The 15,701-nt window shown below is 44.2% G+C and overlaps 1 protein-coding gene across 1 annotated transcript; it reads left to right on the forward strand.

The window, feature by feature from the left end:
• Nucleotides 1-7,478: 7,478 nt before the first annotated feature.
• On the forward strand, nucleotides 7,479-9,223 carry ZNF660 (zinc finger protein 660). The gene has a single exon (XM_056129405.1). The coding sequence runs from the start codon at nucleotides 7,533-7,535 to the stop codon at nucleotides 8,526-8,528; it is 996 nt and encodes a 331-aa protein (XP_055985380.1). The 5' UTR covers nucleotides 7,479-7,532; the 3' UTR covers nucleotides 8,529-9,223.
• The last annotated feature ends 6,478 nt before the right edge of the window (nucleotides 9,224-15,701 follow it).

Raw genomic sequence — 15,701 nt, forward strand, 5'->3', positions numbered from 1 at the left:
GCCCCTCCACTCTTCCCATTGGCTGAACACACACACACACACACACACACACCTCCAGACACTCCACTCTTCCCATTGACTACACACAGACACCTCCAGCCCCTCCACTCTTCTAATTGACTACACACACACACACACACATACACACACATACCTCCAGCCCTTCCATTCTTCCCCTTGACTACACACACACACACCCCTCCAGTCCCTCCACTCTTCCCATTGATTGTACACACACACAGCCCTCCACTCTTCCCATTGACTACACACACACCTCCAGCCCCTCCACTCTTCTAATTGACTACACACACACACACACACACACACACCCCTCCAGTCCCTCCACTCTTCCCATTGATTGTACACACACACAGCCCTCCAACCCCTCCACTCTTCCCATTGACTACACACACACCTCCAGCCCCTCCACTCTTCTAATTGACTACACACACACACACACACACACTCCTCCAGCCCTTCCATTCTTCCCATTGATTGTACACACACACCCCTCCAGCCCCTCCACTCTTCCCATTGACCACACACACACACACACACACACACACACACACACACCCCTCCAAGACCAAATGATGCGGCGCAAATTGGGCGGTAGAGAGCGCTACAGCCCCTGCTGACCGGCTTGGCTAGGAAGGACTCCAGCCTTCGGGGCACAGAGACGCGGAGACCTCCCGCTGCCTAGAAAGGCTGGAGGCTTGGGATGGGGCCCAGTGGGGGGTCGATTGACGTAGTTCCTTCTCCGCTTTGTTCCAAGCCGTGGGTCGGGCGCTTTCGTGGCGGGGTATGTGCGGTTTGGTGTGGTTTTTCGGGCTGGGTTCTGGAAGTGGGTGGGGGCCACGGACCAAGAATCGGGTCCTCGCCCAGGATTGCCAGGGCGCGGGGACTCCGCGGGGTGTCGTGGAGCCCCCTCTCCCCTAGTTTGGTGCCGCCCCTTTGTCTCGGCGCTGATCTCTGGTCCTGGTTGCCCGCTGGGATCGGGCAGACGGCGGTGCCGGCACCGGAACGGTCATCCCTCCCCTAGCCGGGGCTGCCCCGTTAACAACAGGCGAGGCGCCCAGGGGCTCGGAGTACTTCCCAGCGGCTGCGTATTTCACTCACACCAGTCTAGTCCCCGCGGTGCTGAGTTTCCAGTGACCAAGCGAATCCAGAGAGATGGGCAGAGTACTAGCCAAAGTTGCACATCCAACAGAGGCATTCAACAAATACCCATTGGCGCACCCACCTAATTGCTGGGTCTTAGGATTATGACATGCACAAAGCAGAACTGAATCGAGATGGAAGGGTCAGAGACCGGAGCGCAGCTCTGCAGCAGAGCAGTCTTCTTGCATATACTTTCAAGATCCCCTGGGCTCAGTCCGAGACCCCTGATTTGGTACGTTTCTGGGCACTGCAGTGAGAATGGGGAACAGAGAGCAGAGCCTGGGAACCTTGGGAGGGGAACACAAAACAGGTTTTGTAGCCTAGAACTCCAAAATTAGATGGGTGACCTGAGGGGTGGGGGAATCTCCAAACTTTATTTCTTTCTATCTCTCTAATGAATAGGACTCAGCAACGTTTCCTTCTTCCCCCTTCTGCAAACTTTACTTGGAAACCGGGATAGCAAGAACTCAGCAAGAATGCGTATTACATTTAGAAAAGAATATGGGAGTATTTAGATTTCAAAAGCAAGGGTGAAAAGGAGCAGGTGTGGTGGGTTGGAATGAGGATTTCCTTCTAACACAGTAGGCTATAGCCATATGCATTTCGGCAAATAATTCCATCTTCAGGAGCTTCATTTCCTCATCTTTAAAATGGGAATGATCATCCTCGCTGCTTACGTTCTATACAATGGGAAGTTATCCAGGCACAGGACATAGTCTTGTGTGTCCACTTAGTGTTTAATCTCTCAGAGGACACAATTCTTTCTCTTCATAGTGTTTCAAGATCCCACTGGGAATTTTCTCAGCAAACCCAGAGTCTGTGCTGAAAACTTTGATGAGCAGATCTTTGAAGTGAAGCTGAGGACTATGAAGGTTGTCCAGGGAACTGGATGGTATGAGGGCCAGGGATTCACCCTGGGAGACTTCATTCAATTGAGGACCATTTCTGGTTGCCTATTTATCAAGGAAGAGAGAAGCAGTGAATATGGGAAGGGCCTTGACCTTGATGGGAGGAAAGGATATGTTACGTGGCAAAATTCTCATATTGGAGAGAATTTATTCCCAGCACTCCACTAAGTTCTAGTTCTCCATCTCTACATATTTGTATAAATCTATGTGGCCCATGGAGTTCCTTCCAGCTCTGACTTTCTGAGATTCTCCAAGTGCTTGGACTAAGCCTGTTTATTAAAGAATGTCAACCTTTGGATGATCCTGTTGAGACAGAACTGCCACAAGTACAAGCAAACCATCATTATCTGCAGTTTGGAGCACAAAAAAACATACACCAGTGGATCAAGTGGGTTGGTGGTCATGTGTTGAGGAAACCCTAAATTCAGGCAGAATTAAATAGAATCCTGAATTGCGCCCTCCCCCCAATTTTTTTTTCTTTGTTGTGCCCAGGATCAAACTCAGGTCCTTCACATACAAGTCTTGTGCTTTACCACTGAGCCACATTCCTCATCCCAGAACTTGTTTAACATTTCAATCCAGCATGTGAGAGCCATTTTTGTATGAGGCTTTGTGTGGGATCCACATACCAATATCATGTGCTCAGCTCCTTGGGGACTTAGGACTGAATGTCTGCATCTGAGGAACAGTGCAGATACACGTTTGAGTGTAATGCAGCTCTGCTATATAGAACAAATCTGTCGTGTTCTTTTTTAGTACAGAAATTTTTAGATGGTCAAATCTGTCAGCTTTTCTGTTTTGGTGTCAACCTCTGACTTACATTATGGCTTAGGCTTTCCTTCCCCTGAGGACAAGTACTGCCCAGTTATTTCCTTTTAGTTCTTTTTTTTTTTAAATTTTATTTTAAAAACTTCACTTGTTTCTCTGAAATCTATTTTCAGGCATTGCCATTTGTTCCTCACTCCCTCATATTAATCATTAACAAAGGACCATGTGGCCGCTGCTCAGACGGAACTGCAGGTATGAGTAAATTAAAGAAATACTGCCTCCCCAGATAAAACCTGCCCCCTTCTTTCTCTCAGTTGGATTCTCTCCCCCTCTATAGATTTCTCATGGCCCAAAATGGTAGTACTGGGATCAGGACCCTCACCCAATTGACCTCAGGATCTGTAGGCCAGAGTTCTGTGGATCCTCATGCATCTCTTACTGTTGTGTGAGACTGCCCTTTTGTGCACCGTTGTCAGGGTACCTCTGGAGTGTCCTGCTGAGCCTGCACTCCTGATCTCTTACCATTCTTCATCTAAGTAAGACTTCACTTCTTTCCTGCTTGAGAGCTCTTTCAGGACCTCTAAAGGAATGACTAAACCATTTAGTACGGAAAATAGGCTTCCTTTGGATCAAACTCTCTTCAGATTATCTGTTTCCAGTCTCCTGACAGGTCTTGCCTCCTTAGGTCTCCTGGAACTCTCTTGGCTTTCTTATGGCACATCCTAGTGTACTTCTTTCTCCCTGCCTGCCCTTCTAGTTGAAAAGAGTTGGATTTCATTTCTCCCTATCCTGACATTATCTTGTACTGGAGTCTTGTCATCATTAATTTGTTCATTCTTAGAATATTTATTGGGCACTTGGAAAGTGGCAGGTGCTCTAATAACTAGCTTTTGTTTTTATTGTTTTGCACACCCAGCAATGCTCAGGGGTTCCTCCTAACTCTGTGCAGAATGAATCCTGTAAGTGCTTGGGGGACATAGGGGGTGCCAGGGATTGAACCTGGGTAAGTTGTATACAAGGCAAGTGCCCTAAACACTGTACTATCTCTGCGGCCCCTAATAACTAGCTTCTGAAACCATGGGTTGCACCCCATAAGGGGTGACGTAACTTTCAAATAAATTTCTTTATGCTTTGTTATCAGCAAATGCCTGATTTATAGGCCTGTTTTATACACCTCTATACTTGGGGTTGTATAAAAATTTCTTGGGAGAAAGGGTCATGAATAGAATAGTTTAGGAAGCCCCGTGCTGTGCTGGCCACCCATACTGCCTTTCTATGGATGTCTCCCAACTCTTTTTATGTTCTTCTATTTTTTTTTATCACTTCTACTCTTTCTGCGAGAATCTTCCTAAAATGGTCTTTCCCTGGTTTCATGCTTGGATGGGATGAAATGATATGCATTGCTGAAACTGAGATCCATTTATGAGTTAATGCAGGGGTAGCCACGATGAACACTGATTCTAGAATGGCAGATGTAAATCAGCACTGTCCTAGGAAAACCAGGGTGACTATTTTGGCATTTTGGCTTTGGGCCACACCCATAGTGGTGCTCAGGGCTTACAATACATATGTAAAATTTACTCATCCACCTATTCATCTCTCCATTAATTTATACCACTAAGAGTTATTTTCTGATTTTCTGCAATAATGTTTTTAATTTCCCTCTCCCTTCCCAGCCCAGAATAATGCTTTGTAAAAGTTTCCCTATGTTAGGCTATATACAGGTTAAAATGCTCAATGATTACTTATTACTAGTTTGAGAAATGTTGAGAGACTGAGGATGTGGCTCAAGTGGAAGAATACATGCCTTGCATGTGGGAGGCCCTGGGTTCAATCCCAGGCCCTGCTTGTTATCTTTCCCCAGAATCTCCTAATGGTCCCTAAGTAACAAAGCAATAGGAATGCTCTAGCTTCTGAGTGCTGCTAGGTATCAGAGGGAGGGAGGAAGGGCCGGGGAGATAGCTTAAAGGATTAGAGTGCTGGCTTTGAATGTAGGAACTCCCAAGTTTAATCCTTGGCACCTCACATTCCCCCAACCATCACTGGGAATGACCCCTGAACACAATTGGGAATCACCAGCCACTGAGCACTGTCAGGTATGACCTAACAAAAAGAGAACCTTAATGTTGGTTTCTCTTGCTACCCCACTGTGCTTTTGTCTTTTGACTTAGTGTGACTTAGTTCTGCTTCTTCGTGTTTGGTCAGGACCGGTAGCAGCAGCTTGATGTGAGGATTCCTGCAAGAACCCTTCTACCTCCCCACCATCTTCTCTGCTTCCCCCTTCACATCTCAAGCATGAGTGTGGATAGGAGCCAAAGGTACATCCCACTTCTGGAATGAAAATTCCAAACTCCTTGCTACTGGCTTTGAGCACTCACTGCTGGGCTTTTCCCTCTCTAAAGAGTGTGATTCTCGAAAGTTTTGAATCAGGGCCAGGGCTGAGACTTGGAGCTTAGGTGCGTACATGAGTCTTGAGTTCAATCTCTGCAAAAAATTTTTTTTCAGAAAGTGATGAGATTATAGAAACTGATCAAACTTTTTGAAAGGCAGTAGATAATACTGCAAAATAATTTCACTCTGACCCTTTTGTCCTAAGAATATATTTCAATAGGAAGAACACTTTGTAAAGTGACCATAATAACATTATTGATACTGATTAAACTGCTGGGAACAACAGAATTGCCTAACACTAGTAAAACTGCATTATTATCTTGTAACTTATCTTGAACTCAATTATTGGTATATGGTGTAGCTAAAATGATCATAGGAAGATTAAATAACAATGTGAGAAAGTATATCATAAAATTATGTTCAAGAAATAGTATGTGGAATTATATTACCATATATTTATGATTTTATAACTGTGAATATGGGTAGTCCTGAAAAAGAGCATAATAAAAAAAATTTAGTCTTGTATTAGTGCCAAGGAGTTATTTTTCTGTTTTATTTTATGACCCGGCCCCCTGTAGATTTAAGATCTGCTAGGTTTAATCTATGCATGCTAACTTGGGAAGTATTGGTTTTATATACCACATTCTCGCTTCCCCACTTTTACCCTTCAGCCATATTTAAATGCTTTATCATTTTGCCGGTCAAGGTGGTATAAATGTCCTTGGCCCATGCTTTCACCAGCTCTCCCTCAATTCAGCCTCTCAGTTCAACAACAGACTCAGTTTGGCAGGATGATAACTTGGTGCAAAGAGGACAGATTGAACATGTATGTCTCGATTCACTATAGAGGAAGCTATGACATGACTAGGCATATAGTCATATCAATATAGGAAAATCCTCTGATCCTTATCAGGACAGGCTGAAAACAAGGAATGTAGATAAGAGCTTTGTCCATAGGGCCGGGAATTAGGTCAGAAGATGAAATCTTCTTTTGTTTTGTTTTGTCGCCACATTCTTTAATGCTCAGGACTTACTCCTGGATCTACACTCAGGGATGACTCCTGATGGTGCTGAGAGGTTGGGGATTAAAACTGGGCCGACTGCGTGCAGGGCAAGTGCCCTGACCCCTATTCTGTCTCTCCAATCCAGAAACAAAAATCTTAGTCATCTTCCAGGACAATTCTGGTTAGCTATTCTATGAAACAATTCTTGAACACCTGGCTTACTGTTAGTGCTGGTCACTACTATGTCATTGGCGCTAGGAGAATCAGCCAGCAAGAATTGAAATCCAAGGGCTGGAACCATAATAAAGCAGATAAAGGTGCTTGCCTTGCACAAAGCCGACCCAAATTCTCAAAGCCTCGGCACCACATAGTCCCTAAGTCCCATCTGGAGTAAAGCTTTAGTACTGCCAAAACAACAGCAGCAAAATAACTGAAAGCCAAAATTATCTGATGATTGGTTTTTTGAGCTTCCAAACTCAACTCTTTCAGTTTATTTTATTTTTCTGTGTTTTCTTGGGCCACACCCAGTGTTCTCAGGGCTTATTCCTGGCTCTGTACTCAAGGATCACTCCTGGAAGACTCAGGGAACCATGTGGATACTGGAGATCAAACCTGGGATGGGCATCCTAGGCAAATACCCTACCTGCTATACTATCTCTCCAGCCCTCTTCCTGTTTACTTTTTCTAGGAACAGGTTTAAAGTTAAAGAGTTTCACTTCTGGGAGCCAATTATGAAACGGTAAGAAAATCCAGGTAGATTTTACACTAAATGTTTCTTTTTCTGATGCTGGACTTATTGAGTTTCTATTAATGAGCCTCTGCTTTCTATTATTAGTCTCTTCCTTGGTTTTTGTGCTAACCCATTTTTATCTTATTTTTTTAAAAACCATTTCTTCCTTCCTCTGAATATTTATGTTTCCATGTGAGACCTTCTGCTCTACCATGTTTTGCTACCCTTGGATAATTCTCCTTTCGTTAGTGTATAGAACAGGTAACATGAGCAATTTCTGTTTCTCCTTGTTAGATGGTAACACTGGGAGTGAGGAGATGTCACTGTCACTGTCATTGTCCTCCCGTTCATCGATTTGCTCGAGTGGGCCAGTAACGTCTCTATTGTGACGCTTGTTACTGTGTTTGGCATATCGAAGAGGAGACGTAAGTTCCAAAAAATTACCGCGAAAAATCAGAATCTTTTCAAAATCAGAATCTTTTCAAGTGAGTGACCCAGAAATGCTACCACAGAAGTCAGCACGTAGACAGTTCCTCTGAAAGGCCTCTGGAATGCCCCAAGCAAGAGAAAATGCGGAGAGTGACAAGAAGCTTCAAACATAAGACTGTTCATGACAATAAAACACTGCCAGAAGCGAGTGCCCAGGAATCTGAGAAAGACAGTAACCAGTGCTCTGATCCTGTAAATGAGAAAATTCAAGCTGATAAGAAACAGTATGTATGTACAGAGTGTGGGAAAGCCTTCAATCAGAGTGCGAACCTCACAGTGCATGAGCGAATCCACACGGGAGAGAAACCCTATAAGTGTAAGGAATGCGGGAAAGCCTTCAGTCACAGCTCCAACCTTGTCGTTCATCGGAGAATCCACACTGGCCTGAAGCCCTACAAGTGCAATGAATGTGGGAAATCTTTCAGTGGTAAGTCACACCTCATCAGACATCAGGGAATCCACAGTGGGGAGAAAATTTACGAATGTAAGGAATGTGGGAAAGCCTTCAGTCGGAGTTCTGGTCTTATTTCACACCACCGAGTACACACTGGGGAGAAGCCCTACACTTGTATTGAGTGTGGGAAAGCTTTTAGTCGGAGTTCAAACCTCACTCAGCATCAGAGAATGCACAAAGGGAAAAAAGTTTACAAGTGTAAGGAGTGTGGGAAAACGTGTGTTTCTAATACAAAGATTATGGATCATCAGAGAATTCACACAGGAGAGAAACCTTATGAGTGTGATGAATGTGGCAAAGCTTTTATTTTGAGGAAGACCCTTAGTGAACATCAGAGACTTCATCGCAGAGAGAAACCTTACAAATGTAACGAGTGTGGGAAAGCTTTTACTTCTAATCGAAATCTTGTTGACCACCAGAGAGTTCACACTGGAGAGAAACCCTATAAGTGCAATGAATGTGGAAAAACCTTCAGGCAGACCTCTCAAGTTATTCTACATTTGAGAACCCATACTAAGGAGAAACCCTATAAATGTGGTGAGTGTGGGAAAGCCTATCGGTATAGCTCACAGCTTATTCAACACCAGAGAAAACATAATGAGGAGAAAGAAGTTTCATCCTAAGCACTGTAGGTCTTAGAACTAACTGCTAGTTTCTGGAAAAGAAAGATTTTCTTTAACAGGGTTAGTATCATCAACTCTAACCCTGTTTCTAAGATTCCATGCAAGAAAATAACCAGAAGTAGATAAAGATTAATAAGGAATATTCACGCAAACATAGCATACCACTGGAGGAAGAAAACTATACTTTCAACTGCATAGGGTTTAAATGAAAGATGGTGTGTCTACAGTAGATTTTGTGGCCCTTGTGAGCATTTTCAAAGAAGAGCGAATCCCAGTGGGCAAATGTTTGGGTAAAGTGAAAGAAGGAAGAAAAATAATGAAGTATGGTTGAAAAACATTTTATGCATAGGCTAAAGGGAATGAAATAATACCAAACCAAAATGTTAGTAGTGATTAACTCTGGATGATAGATTTGCAGGTGATTTCTATTTTCCCTTTATACTTTTTTATGTTTTCTAGATTTGCTACAATGAGAATGTACTACTTTTTTATTCAGGGAAAATTTACAGTATTTTAAAAATGCAATTAATCTGTGATCCTTTTCATTGAACAGTGTTACAAAGACATGTAGAACTCTGAAATCTTCGGCACTTAGTAACTGTGGAACCATGAGCAAATCATGCCCTTTTAAGAATCTGTTTCCAGTTTAACAAAATTATAAACACCAGTCATTGGTCTTTTGCAGAGACTTTACCACTCTCGTAATGTATAACTAAATCACTGTTAGATTAATAAAGCACAGGAAAATTTGGCTGCAGTCTCCCTTTCCTTGGCTATAGAAAGATCTGCAAACAATTAAGAACAACTTGGGCTCTGGATGTGGCTTGTTAAAGTGTATGCCTTGCAATAAGACCATGAGTTTAACCCCTGGCACCACAAGAAGAAAAAATAAGGGGCTGGAGAGATAGTACAGTGGGTAAGGTGATTTGTCTTGCATGTGGCTGACCCTGCTTCTGTCCTCAGAGTCACATATGGTGCCTCAGACCCCACCAGGAGAGATCCCTGAGCACAGCAGAGCCAGGGGTAATCCCTAAGCACCACAGGGTGTGGCAAAATGAAAAACCAAGAAGAACCATCTAGACTGCATCACTTTGGTATATACGAAAAAGATCAGAAAATATTGTGCCCTTATAAACTGAAAAAATATCTGGTCCATAACCTATTTATTGAGCCAGCACAGCCTAAAACAAGGGAAAATTCTGATTAGCAGAGCTCAGGAGCTAAAAGAACAGACTTTGGGGTCAGAGACATGTTATGATCCCAGTCTGCCATCTTGTCAATCTGGGGTGTTTTTTAAATACTGTTTTTGTATTGGGGCCACACTTGGCAGTGCTCAGGGCTTACTAGCCCTGCACTCAGGGATCACTCCTGGCAGAGTCCAGAGGATCCTGTGGGGTGATGGGGAGAGAACCTGGGTCAGCCATATACAAGGTAAGTTGCCTCCTTGTACTATCTCTCTGGTCCCACTTGTCGATTTTGAATTAGGTACATATTCACCCTGAGCCTTACTGAGCCTTACTAGGAAAAAGGAGTCACTTCCTGCACCACTGGGTTGGGGGAATTGGGTGGACGTACATATGGTAAACCTGGCATATGGGAAAGAACCAGAGCTTTTATTTTTAATTTTTTAAATTTATTTTATTTTATAAAGTAGTTCACAATATTTGATTACATTTAATATTTGAATACCAATCCCACCACCGTTACACCTTTCCACCACCATATTTCGTATTTTTCCACCTGAATGTTGAGATGTTTCCACCCTGCCCCAAAGCAGAACTGAAATAATTTATTTTGTATTGTTTGTTATGAAAAACCGCTGAAAATGCTACAAAAAAGTTTCCTTAGAGGAAATGATTTCATAAACATGATGCCAATCTTCCTTGAGAAATTTAAACTTTTTCTGCCCCCATGTAATTAAATTTTAAGGATTATGTGTTTCTTCCTTGCTGTTACTGGAGTGAAAGAAGTAGCAGGTGTGAGGGAGTATTTGTGTAGAAAGGAATTGTCTGGTTTTGTTCTCTTTTAGGAAAGTGGCTCCTGTAATGTAGTAGTTTCCCTGGGTTTAGTTCTTCAAAGCAAGATTTGAAGGCTCTGGAACAGAGTCCCTTGAATGCAGTGATTAGGATGATAGTTGTTTCAAGTCACATTTGGGGAGACACTCCTGGATGGACAGGAGGATAGAGTAACCCACCCAGGTCTGTGGCTACACAGATAGCAGCTTAAGGGGGCTTCCCTGATTCCTCCTAAACTTCTTTTCCTCCCACCCTGTATACTTTTAAATAAAAAAAAGGTGTTTGCATTTTGTATTCCCTGCCTTTGAACTGCTGGAGACTTTTATTTTTGGAAGGTGAAGGCTGCAAACAGTGGACTCCTCCCAGGGATTCTTGGCTTCTTTAGTTCACTGAGCCAGCGATTCAAGGCAAGGGCCCAAGGATGTGGTGCTGCTCAAGCCCTGTGATGCTGTGGTTTACCTGAGCCATCCCAGTGGTGCTGAGGTCTCCAGAGCCACAGCAGCAGTGCTCTGGGAACCATCTGGTGCTACAGGTGGAACAGAGACTGGCAGGAATGTGCTTTAACATTTCTAATATTTCTAGTTCCACAGTATATTCTTATAGAAGATTAACCTTAAGTCCTTGCCAACTCTGACACTGCATGATTTATAGAGAAAATGTCGGGGAAGATAGAGGGGTGACAAGCATCTTAAATATGTGGTGGACCAAGTGCAAGGCCACTCTTGAATGGTCATGATTACCAGCCATGAAAGTGCTGGTTTCTTTTTGTCACTTTTTAACAAGAAATCATCACATCAATTTAGTTTATGAAAAACTGAAAATTTGTGAGGTCCTGGGGCTGGAGCAAATAGCACAGTGGGTAGGACGTTTGCCTTGCACGCGTCCGACCCAGGTTCGATTCCCAGCATTCCATATGGTCCCCCAAGCACTGCCAAGAGTAAATCCTGAGTGCAGAGCCAGGAGTAACCCCTGAGCGTTGCTGGGTGTGACCCAAAAAGCAAAAAGAAAAAGAAAAAAAAGAAAATTTGTGAGGTCCTGACTTCTAAAATCCCCACTCCAGATATGGCTGCTGGCCTAGACTTGTCATGCATAGAACACGCCCTTCCAGCAGTCTCTTCCAAGAAGCCTTCTGGCCAAGGTTTTGCTGAGCGGAAGCTGAAGCTGCCATATTTTATGACCGGTCACCCTATTTATCCCATAAGGAATCCCACAGGTGACTGAAGCAGAGTCAGCCCCTGGTCTAGCTTATCTCGAAGCCAGTATCATTCTCTGCTGTGGCCTAGCAGGGATGGTCCTAAAGGTCAGGCTACATAGGGCCCCCAAAATTGCTTGGGCCATATTTGGTGGTGCTCAGGGCTTACTGCTGGCTCTGTGCTCAGGGATCAGCCTAGACAGGGATCAGGGGACATCGTATGTGTTGCTTGGGACTGAATCAATGTGGACCAAGTGCAAGGAAAGTAACTTCTCCTTTGTATTATCACTTCAGCCATTGCCCTGCTGCAAGTCCTATTTGTCATTCTTTCAGGGGTGTCCTTGCAGATATTCTAACCCACTTCTTTTCTGGCTAAGTTTCAGAGAAAGCGAGGAGGCTGGAGATAATGGTGTGTATGTAGCATGGGTGTCACTTAAAGAGAACACAGATGGCCTATGCTTTCAGCCAATAAGCAGACACTTAATGTAATATCTAGAAAAACTTCCCTCAACGGAATACTTGCATTAATTACCAACCTGGGTTCGATTCCTCCGCCCCTCTCGGAGAGCCTGGCAAGCTACCAAGAGTATCTCGCCCGCAGGGCAAAGCCTGGCAAGCTCCCGTGATGTACTCCATATGCCAAAAACAGTAACAACAAGTCTCACAGTTTGTTGTGAGATGTTACTGGTGCCCGCTCGAGAAAATCAATGAACAACGGGAGGACAGTGCTACTCAAAAAACTTGTATCTTGCACCATCTCTTGGGCTGGAAAGATCCTCAATTATATTTTGTTCTGTTCCCCACCTCCCACTTTCCAGCCTAGGAAGATACGATACTGGCTACAGATCACCACTCTGGGGGGCCTTTCCAAAGCCTCCTGTGTTCAAGAACCATCCCATCCCGTATGCAAATACAGGGGGTGCAAGCTCCCCCTTTGGGATATTTGGGCCCGCTCCTTCAGGATGTGAAGCGTCCTGGGGTCTCGCCTCTTGCAGCCTTGTACTCTGGAATGCTGCTGTCCCGCACACCCTCTGTCTGGGCCCAGGCTCTCCAGGGCCCAGGCTGGTGGGTCCTTCTGGTCTCATCTGGGAAGAGGGGGGGGAACCATAGAGACGTGGTTTCCTAGAGGGGCGAGTTGGGGGGGGGGGGCGTCCCCGGTGAGCCACCGGAAGTCGTGAGAGCCGCGGGTCTGCCATTATTCCGGGCCTCGGCTGCCGTCGCGTCCGGTGCCATCTCCCGGCGTCCCGGCGGGTGAGCGGGTGGGCTGGGCGGAGTGAACCTTCCGCGCTGGGGGGCGGCGGGCTGGGGCGCGGAGCTGCCGACAGACCGTGCGGATCGGGGTGTGGCCGCGGGGTCCCGGTCACCGGCTGGGCTGCACTGGGGGCACCGCCGCGCCGCTCCCGGGGATCCCCGGCTTGGGTCCCTCTGCTCTGGCCCGGGGCTGCAGGTGCATCCAGAGGGACTCCTCCAGCTCGCGCCCGTGACTTCTGGGACGGCTTTTCTCTTACGTTTTATTTAAGGGATGGGCACATTGCCCTCTCTTCATTTCATCATCTAATGGTATTTCTTTTCTTTTCTTTTTTTCACTGAATCCCAATGAGAGACACAAGTTGCAAAGTTGTTCATGATTGGTTCCAGTCACGTAAGGCTCCAGCACTTCATGGTTTTTGCAGAGGCACACTCACACCACCCAGAAGCATCATTTAAGAGAAGTGTGTGTGTATATGTGTGTGCGCGCTCACGTGTGTGTGTGTGTGCATGCATGCATTTTAACGCTGAATACTAAGACCGTGAGCTCAGAGTAAATGCTGTCTTTTGTAAGGAAAGGCATTGCCAACCTGTCAGTGAGTGTAGTCACTTTGTTTTCTTGTGCCACTGTTCACTCCAGTAAGAATTGTTAGAAGTCGAACTCAGAACCTGTAGAGTAAGTATAGCCCTTGGCTTGCAGAAGTCTTGTCTTGGAGAGAAACCTAAGAGACTCTTAGCATGATTCAGATTCTACTCCCACACCTTAACTAGTGCAGTGGCCTTGAGCAGATCATTTTATCTCACCCATTCTTGGTTATTTCCTTTAAGTTTGTAACTCATAAACATTTTTTCTTTTTTTTTAAAAGAAGCAAGCAGAATACCTCTAGGATTTGGTTATCGTGGAATGTGCTCCAGAGTTTTGTTTCCCTAAACATTCTCTGCTCATCCTTTTTTCATTCTTTCCTTCACCAACCGTGGGCAACAACTTTGTATTTTCTTGTACTTTTGCCTTTTCCAGAACATCATGTTTTTGGAATGGTACGATATAGTCTTTCAGATTTGTTTCACTTGGCGACGTGCCTTTCAAGTTACCATCTTGTCTTTTCATGATTTTTTTTTTGTTTTGATTTGGTTTGATTTTGGAGCCATACCTGGTGATGCCCAGGGGTTACTCCTAACTCTGCACTCAGGAATCATTACTGGCAGTGCTTAGGGAACCATATGTGCTGCCTACGATCAAACCCGGTTGACTGCATGAAAGGCAAGCGCCCTACCCACTGTAGTATATTTCCAGCCCCCGGGTTTCTTTTTTAGTATTGGATCATATTTTGTCTGAATTTATCACAGTTTATCTATTCCTTTATTGAAAGATGTCTTGGTATGCTGCAGGTTTTTCTGTGCTACTTTGAGTGTATACCAAGGAAGTTTGATTACTGGACTGTGAGGTAAAAATATGTCCAGTTTTGTAAGAAATTGCCAGGCTGTTCCCCAAAGGTATACCACATTGCATTTCCACCAGCAGTAAATGAGGGCTCCTGTCACCCAAATGTTCTTCCCAGCATTGGGTATTGTCTGCATTTTGACTATATTGATAGGTATATAGTAGTACGCATTGTGTTTTGGGTTATTTTTGAATTTGTGGCCATGAGCAGGGGCCATATAAAGGGCGTTGGGGTTAGGCCACATCCAGTGTTGCTCAGGGTTTATTCCTGGCTATCTCTGGTACAGGGAGTGACCCTGGGGTTGCTTAGGAAACCATCAAAAGAAAAAAGCACAAATGTAACTAAAAATTAATTGGCAAGAGCATTCATTACAGCATAATTTATAATAGAAAAAAATTATTTGTAAATAATTTGTATACCTTACAAATAGGGAATTGTGAATGGGTTTATTCGTTTAGAAATAATGATGACTTGAACTTAATCCTCTCCTAAGTCCCTCTCTAGCTAGAAAGTTTCTGTGTCCTCTACTTTCCAATAAGTTTTTTTGTTTCCAACTTTGGAAGCTTATTCTTTTCAAATAGGCTGTCAGGAAAAAAAAAATAGGATGATCAAGAGGGCCAGAGAGATAGTACGGCAGGCACAGCTCTTGCCTTACATGTGATTGACCTGGGCTTGATCCCAGTACCAAACTAGGTCCCCTGAGCACAGAACCAGGAGTAATTCCTGAGCACAATTAGGTATAGCCCCCATCTCCCCACCAAAAAAAGCTGAAGGATACTTAATATTGTATTAGCAGCATACTACATATAAAGAAATTATAGTTGATTCTAACCTGTGATCTAAATTGGTACATAGAAAAGGGCTGGGAAAATGAAATTCAAAGTAATAATGGTCATTGTCTAGTTTTGCATGTGTTTTCTAATTTAAAATTTTTTATATTTGGGGCCAGAGAAATAGTACAACAGGTAAGGGTTTTTGCAGGAGTGGGGACTCTGGCTCAAGGACCTGTAAGTCCCATAAAATCCTATGGTCTGGACCTGGAACATGGAACATGATGGGACAGACACATTCATATATGTCTCATTGTCTGTCTGAGGCCCATCTGCCTACATCATAAAACCCAGGAATGATAATATAAATATCCAACTGGCCCTTGGCAGAATAAAAGGCTCTCAACCTATGGCTAGAACACTATTCAGGGAGGTTCTCTTCATCAGTGAGAGAGGACAGGGGCAACTTGTGGTTATTTGTTATTTGTCATGGTTAACTTTAACAA

The sequence above is a fragment of the Sorex fumeus genome, unplaced genomic scaffold (assembly GCF_029834395.1).
Source record: "Sorex fumeus unplaced genomic scaffold, SorFum_2.1 ptg000072l, whole genome shotgun sequence".
Taxonomy (NCBI): Eukaryota; Metazoa; Chordata; class Mammalia; order Eulipotyphla; family Soricidae; genus Sorex; species Sorex fumeus.